The sequence below is a fragment of the Fusarium keratoplasticum genome, chromosome 6 (assembly GCF_025433545.1).
Source record: "Fusarium keratoplasticum isolate Fu6.1 chromosome 6, whole genome shotgun sequence".
Lineage (NCBI taxonomy): Eukaryota > Fungi > Ascomycota > Sordariomycetes > Hypocreales > Nectriaceae > Fusarium > Fusarium keratoplasticum.
The window spans coordinates 1,217,137-1,224,962 of record NC_070534.1 but is presented as its reverse complement, the minus strand read 5'-3'; the positions used below and the strand labels follow the sequence as shown (position 1 = coordinate 1,224,962).

Below are 7,826 nucleotides of genomic sequence, written 5' to 3'. Positions count from 1 at the left end.
TTTAATTAATTAAAACTATTTATTATATTCTTCCCTAAATATCTTAATTATTATTTAATAAGTCTTTATATTATAACTAAATTACCTATAGATATTATAATACTAAACCCTTAGTTATATTAATTTTCCTTAATTATTATATCTTAATAATTTAGCTATTATTTATATATTAATATTTATTTAATTAATTACTTATTTTCTTTCTTTTATTATTATAACCCTTTTTTTTTATAACTAGGTTTTTTTTACTCTTTAGTATTAATTAAAGATTTTATTTATTTTTTAAAAGTCTTTATTTTTAGTAATTAATAAGATAATCTAATATATAATTACTTTTGTTTCTTTCTTAAGAGACCTTAGGGCTTTAAAGATTAATTTTAAGAATTTATTTTAATATTTTTTAATTTATTTTTTAAAGTATTTAAATTAAGATTTAGCCTTAAGTATAATCCTTAAGGTCTTTAAGACCTAAGAGGTTAAAGGCTTAGATCCCTCTTTAATAGGTATTAAAGTCTATAGCTATATATTAAGCTTTAAGATTATAATATCTAGATTAAGGGGAATAAAGCTAATTTCTTTAAAAGCCCCTTTAATATTTCTTTTTATTATAATAATCTTATATATAATATAAAAGGCTAAAAAGAATTTAATTTTTAAAATATAAATTATAAAGTATTTAATTAATTATTTTATTTCTTAATTATAAGCTTATTTTAATATATTAAAATATCTAATATTAAGAGGCTAAAATAAATAAAATAAATAAAATAATATATAAAATTAAATAATTTTTTTTAAATAATATTTCTTAAATTTAATAAAATAATAATTTTTATAATTATTAAAAATTAAGAAATAATAAAAATTAATTAATTAATTAATTATATATTAATTAAAATATTTAAATTATTTAAGATTAATTTTATTATTAATTTAAATTTTTTAAGTTATTATAATTATTTAATTACTTAAAAAGTTATTTTCTTAATATTAATTAATAAAATAATATTAGCTTATATTAATAATAAAAAATTAAATTACTTAGTTTTTTATATTAATTACTTAAATAATTATAATTTATTCTTAGTTTTTAAGCTATATTAATTTTAGCTTTAAATACCTTTTTAAGCCTATAATAATTATTTTATTTATAATTATATTTATAAAGAAATTAATTTTATTAAAATTATAAATACTATTTAATTAAATATTATATTTTATAATTATATTTATTATAAGCTAAAATTAATTATAAATAATAATTAGATTTTTATATTTAGTTTTTTAATAATTATATTTTTAAAAAAAATATATCTTAAGGTATAGGTATTACTTAATAAAGTTTAAAGCCTAATATATATTAATAAGTAATATATTATAGTTAATAAGTAATTAATTAATTATTTCTTTTATATTATAAAGCTAAAGAGGAAATCTTTATAAATTTGGGTTAAAAATAAATTAAATAAATATCTATTCCTCTAGATCTAAGAGTTTATATAATTTCGGGATTATATTATATTAAGACTAAATATTATTATAGCGATAATATAAGGTATAATAGCTAACCTAGTAAAGCCTTATAGTTAATTAGAGCTTTAAACTTAGGTTATTTTAAATAGCTTAAAGTATAAGAAGTAATCTAGCCTTATTATTAATAGATAATATACTAGGTAATTAAGAATTAATTAATTAAATAAAAAAAATATAAATTAAGGGATTTTTAATATACTTACTTATCTAGTGCACTTACTATATATATATATTATAATTATTAAAATTTTTAATATATCTAAGTATTTATTTTATAAGAAATATATAAAATATTTAATTAAATATTAAAAATAATACCTTAGATATAAAAAATATTATTTAAATTAAATATAGTATAATATATATAATAAGTAAGCGTCGCAATTAAGTACGCGTCGCATCTATATTATGTATTAAATTTCTAAATTTTAAGGCTTAATAAAAACTATAATAAAATAGCTATAGATTTAAAGAGAAAGTTTTAATAAATCTAACTTTAAGATAAACTATATATAATTTTCTAGGATTTTTAAAAAATTCCTATATAGAGAAAAAGCTATACATATAGTGCGAATAGCCTTTTTTTTAAACTACCTTATAAGGGATTTTTTTAAAATTTCTAGGAAATTATAATAGATTTATTTTAGCTTAATTAATCTAATTATAAGTTATAAGCTAATAGAAACTTAAGCTAAATTTCTTAGAATTTTTAAAGCTATTTTAAAATTTAGTATAAATCCCACTATAGGGTAAAATGCGATGCTTGCTTAATTGCGATACTTGCTTATTATATATGTTATATAATATTTTAATTTATTAAGTTTTTTATAATAATTTAATTATAAAGATTTAAAATATTTTTCTATATATAATATTTAATTAAAGCTATTTTAATTACTTAATATTTTTAAAAATTATTTTTCTTAAAAATATTTTATTATTAATTTTTTAAATTTAATATAATAATTATAAGTAATTATTTTTATTATATATTATATCTTAATATCTTTTAAAAATAACTATATTACTCTTTTAGCTTTTTAAGTAGGGGGGGGGGCTAATAATACCTTTAAATCACTTACCCCACTTTGGTTTATTTCCAAGTGTGGCTTGCGTATGGCAGATCCACTTTACCTTCTTATCTTATCGTGCCTAGAAAAAAAATATGTCTTCACAATGCGGTGCATCAGTTTGAATTCTTTCTCGACCAAAGTTACACCCACCACTGTTCTTTCGCCCACAACCCGCCAATGGCGCCATTAATAGCCTCTCGCAAAAGAAAAGGGCCTTCTGAGGCCGCCCCAGCTGACGATGATCTTGCTGGCGTTCAATTAGACGGCGTACTCTCCCAGAGCGAAGACGACTCCGAGGTTGACGAAGACGAGTTCGATGACCTTGACGGCCTGTCTTCTGATGAGGATGTAGAAGACCCCGACGAAGACGAAGACGAAGAGGTGCATAGCGACGATGCCTCCTCTGAGCTTGGCGACAGCGCGCGAGCGCTTCCCAGTCTGGATGACGAGGACGATCAGCCGAACTACCGCGTCGTGAAGGATGCGAATGGAGGCGAGCGCTATGAGTATGCCGAGGTCGACCCTGTCTATGACAGCGACGACTCAGATGCCCAAGGCCCCGCGAACACGATCGGCAATATCCCTCTCTCTTTCTACGACTCGTATCCTCACATCGGGTATGACATCAATGGAAAGAAAATTATGCGCCCCGCCACGGGCGAGGCGCTCGATGCCCTCCTCGACAGCATCGAGATTCCCAAGGGTTGGACTGGCTTGACAGATCCAGAGACCGGAAAGCCTCTGAATCTTAGCCAAGATGAGCTCGAACTTCTCAAGCGACTTCAGATGAACGAAGTTCCTGATGAGGGTTACGATCCTTATCCTGTGAGTCTCTAACCCATCCATGGGTGGTTGTCGAGCGTTGCTAACCTCTTCCAGGACATGGTCCCGTATTTCACTGGTATCGAGGAGAAGATGCCTCTGAGCGCAGCACCCGAGCCGAAGCGTCGCTTTGTTCCCTCAAAACACGAAGCGAAGCGTGTCGCGAAACTGGTCCGGGCGATCAAGGAGGGAAGAATCCTTCCATACAAGCCTCCGGAGGAGCGGCAACGAGAAGAGGAGGAAAAGGAGGAAGTCTATTACGACGTATGGGCCAACGAGGAGCCTCAGGATCCTCACGTCATGAACATTCCCGCGCCCAAGCTGGCCCCCCCTGGATACGATCTCAGCTACAACCCCCCGCCGGAATACCTGCCTACTGAGGAAGAGAAGGAGGCTTGGAAGAGCCAGGATCCTGAGGAGAGAGAGAAGGAATACCTCCCCGAGAAATTCGATTCTCTCCGGAAGGTCCCTGGCTACGGCGAGTTTGTCAAGGAGAGGTTTGAACGGTGCTTGGACTTGTACCTGGCCCCTCGAATCAGGAAGAACAGGCTCAACATCGACCCCAACTCTCTTCTGCCCAAGCTCCCTCGGCCCGAAGACCTCAAGCCCTTCCCTACTCTCAACCAGACAATCTTCCGAGGTCACGAGGGTCGTGTGCGCTCTGTGGCATTCAGCCCTGACGGCGAGTTTGTGGCATCGGGAGGCGACGATGGTACTGTCCGCGTTTGGGGCCTCAACGGCCATCAGGAATGGATGGCCAAGCTGAGCAGCGAGGAGCCTGTCAACGTTGTTCGATGGCGCCCCAACAAGGAGACTTTCATCTTGGCCGCGGCAGCTGGTGAAGATCTCTTCTTCATGATTCCTTCAGTCGCAAGCGACGCCGTGGAAAAGGCGAGCCGCGAAGTCCTCGATGCTGGTTTTGGATATGCAACAAACGGCGCGCAACCCGCCGCGGCCAATGGAGTGAAGAAGGATCCTCCGGCCAAGTGGTCAAGGCCTGGAGCTAAGCTCGAGGATGCTGGTGTACTCCTCAAGGCCACTGTCAGGTCCTTGATCAAGGTGATCAGCTGGCACAGGCGAGGCGAGTTCCTGTGTTCCGTCTCTCCCACTGGACAACGAAGCTCTGTGGCCATCCACACCCTCTCCAAGCACCTCAGTCAGATTCCGTTCCGCAAGCTCCCCGGTCTTGCCCAGACGGCCCAGTTCCATCCCTCAAGACCCCTGTTCTTTGTTGCAACCCAACGAATGATCCGCTGCTACGATCTGCAGCGACAAGAGCTTGTCAAGGTTGTCCAACCTGGCGCCCGATGGATCTCCTCGTTTGATGTCCACCCCGGCGGCGACAACCTCATCGTTGGTTCTTATGACCGAAGATTGCTGTGGCATGATTTGGATCTGTCCGCTCGCCCATACAAGACCATGAGATTCCACCCTGAGGCCATCCGAGCCGTCAAGTATCACCGCAGCCTACCGCTCTTCGCGGATGCCAGTGATGACGGAACCCTCCAGATCTTCCACGGCAAGGTTGTCAGCGATCTTATGGAGAACGCCACGATTGTGCCTGTCAAGATGCTCCGAGGCCACAAGGTCATCAACAAGCTTGGTGTTCTGGACGTTGACTGGCATCCCAAGCACCCCTGGTGCCTCAGCGCTGGTGCGGATGGAACTTGCAGGCTTTGGGCGTAATTTGCAGGACATCGTCCAGATAGAAGGGTACCTCCAAGGGCAGTTAGGCCCACGATGGGTTCTACCAGCGATGGCGTTAGGATGTTAAAAAAGATGTCAAATATAGTTGTTCGCTCCATGCTTTAAGTCTTGTTCTGTGACACCTGAGCCAAACTCGCAAACCGTCCCTTTTCCTCTTCAGGACTTGGTCGCGCTCCAAACTGTAGACTACTCTGACCATAGTCTAGCTGATTGTATTTCCATCTAACCATGTCTCTATTACTACGGACATAGCCGGTGAAGCTCGTGTCTGCGTATTAGAAGCCGCGATTGAGATTACACCACAATTGTCCAGTTGACACACGATGCTCAACACTTCATCGAGGTTTTATCATACAAGAAATACCCTTGTTGATTCTTCTTCACATTCACATCGGCACCCTACGCGACAGCTCCATATGCAACACATCTCACATTCGTCAAGAAGCGCCAGGGTCAAGAATTCATAGGGCAATTCATAATACATGACTACTTGCTAAAGCAAACGAAGCGCAAAATCGCAGCCTGCACGAAACCAGTAATTAAGTGATATCCGATCACTTGGATCTCATCATCATCTTCTTGCCTTTTCTTCACGCTGATAGATGCCGAAACACCGGCCTGGCGTCTTTCAACCGCAACACAGTGTTGCTCAGAGGATGTCTTCATTTCATCCAGTACGCCATGCCAAACGGCATTACAGCTCCTCACGAATCTTCTCCTTGGCATCCTCTTCCGTCTCAGCAGCCTTCTGCTTGGCAGCCTCACCACCAATCTTGAGTTGGCTGGTGATCCAGTTCCAAGTCTCTCCGATTTTAGCGAAGAAAGTCTCCGCGGGAGAGTTGGTGCCGTACTTGAAGTACGTAGACTGCTTCCGGGCCTGAGCCTTCAGATCCTCGATCTTGGAACCCTGGGGGACGGGCACACCATAGCTGTCGAGATACGCCTTGAGGTCGGTCTCAGTCCACTGGTCGAAGGCGCTTTGCTTAGCAGACGCAGTCGCAGCTGTGAGGTAGTTGGTGGCAGAAGCCCAAGTAGATCCGCCAGCGGATGAGGCAGAAGAGTAGGCCGATTGGGCGGCACTGTAAAGCTCATCACGGCTGGCATCCTTCTTGTCCACGACCTTCTTCGCAGTTGCATCACCTTGGCTGGAGATGTACTTCTTGAGGTTCTCGTAGCTGAAGTCATCGAAAGTCCACGCGTTGCCTCCGTGGGCGGCGACGTGCGAGTTCTTGCGAACAAGAGCTTCGAGGTCATTCTTCTTGGATCCCTGGGGAACAGGAACGCCGCGAGCATCGAGGTAGGCCTTGAGTCGGCTGTCAGACCACGTGCCAACAGCCTTGTTGAAAGCGTCTTGAGCGGCGAGCGAGGCACTGTCGGTAGCCTTGGCGTACTGGTTCTGCGCGTTGGAGGTGGCCGCACCAAAGGCGGAGGAAGCACTACCAGCAATGTTGTCTCCTAGGATATCGGCACGGTGCTTGCGGACCAAAGCGCGGAGCTCGTTGGACTTGGTACCCTGAGGCACAGCGATGCCATTCTTGTCACAGAACTCCTTGAGCTGAGACTCGCTCCAGGCGTCAATGATCATGTCAGTCAACGTAGCGTAGGCAGCCTGGGCGCTGGCCGTGGCGCTGGCGGCTTGGTCTTGAGCTCGGAGGTAGGCAAGGCGAGAGTTGCGGCGCACAGAGGCAATGAGCTTGTCGCGGGTCATTGGCTGGGGAGCAGGGAAACCATGGGTGTCGAGCCATTCCTTGAAATCAGACTCAGACCAACTCTCATACAGCCAGTTTCCAGGGTACGAAGTAGCCTCATTAGCCTTCTTAGCAGCAGTCTCGTAACCGGAACGGGCCTTCTGGAGAAGAGTGTCTCGCTGACGAGGCTGGGGGACTGCAAGGGCTTGGTCAGTACCGTCAAAATATTCAGGGGACAAGTCATTAGCTGAGAGAGCTGGCTTACCGGGGATACCATTCTTGTCACAGAAAGCCTTCAACTGGCTCTCAGTCCATGTGTCGAGGATCCAGTCTCGAACGTTGAGCCAAGCAGACTGGGCATTGTCCTCAGTCTCGTACCAGTTGGCCTTGACCTGGGACAGCAAGCTGTCTTTGGTGGCAGCGGCCTCTTCCTGGGTCTCTTTGCCCTTGGCTTGCAAATAGGAGCTCAGCTGGGCGGTGTCCCAGCTGTTGTATGGGGAGACGACATAGGCATCCCAGTTCTTCTCGAGAAGTGTTTCCAGGTCCTTACGATCGGCGGGAGTGGGATAGGGGATGTCGTGATCAGAGAGCCAGCGCTCCAACTCGGTCTCGTGCCATTTATTGTAGACTACATTCTGTTAGTTACAAGCAGCTTGTTATAGCACAAGGCAGTTAACTTGCCAGGCTTAGAGCCGGGGAACCATGTGCTGGCGGCTACGCCGTTGGCGACCGCCACGACAGAGAGGGCAGTCAAGAACCGCATCGTGGTTGCGTCTGGTTCTGCAGGTTAGGAATCGCTGCACTTTGTTGCGAGTAGAAGCACAACAGATTGTCGGGCAATAGGTTAGAGTAGAATAGGAAGGGATATCACAGAGAAATGGCCGCGACGATGTGGGTGGTTTTTGTTGATGGAGGGGAAAGGAATGAAAACAAATACGCATCAAGGGAGATGGATGTGGGCGGGAAGGAAGGAAGCTGGGAGAGAGAGCAAGCCACGAACTGA

General features: G+C 40.9%; 2 protein-coding genes across 2 annotated transcripts; one reads left to right on the top strand and one right to left on the bottom strand.

Moving 5' to 3' along the window:
- Positions 1–2,723: 2,723 nt before the first annotated feature.
- Positions 2,724–5,114, top strand: NCS57_00835800 (Ribosome biogenesis protein ERB1; the record flags this gene model as incomplete). Its single annotated transcript, XM_053058174.1, has 2 exons — positions 2,724–3,431; positions 3,486–5,114. Exons 1-2 carry the CDS (start codon positions 2,784–2,786, stop codon positions 5,112–5,114), a joined length of 2,277 nt encoding a protein of 758 aa, XP_052912005.1. The 5' UTR covers positions 2,724–2,783.
- A 715-nt stretch (positions 5,115–5,829) lies between these two features.
- On the bottom strand, positions 5,830–7,586 carry NCS57_00835700 (uncharacterized protein; the record flags this gene model as incomplete). The annotated part of the gene is made up of 3 exons (XM_053058173.1): positions 5,830–7,019; positions 7,089–7,451; positions 7,505–7,586. The coding sequence occupies 3 exons, from the start codon at positions 7,584–7,586 to the stop codon at positions 5,830–5,832; spliced, it is 1,635 nt and encodes a 544-aa protein (XP_052912004.1).
- Between the last annotated feature and the right edge of the window lie 240 nt (positions 7,587–7,826).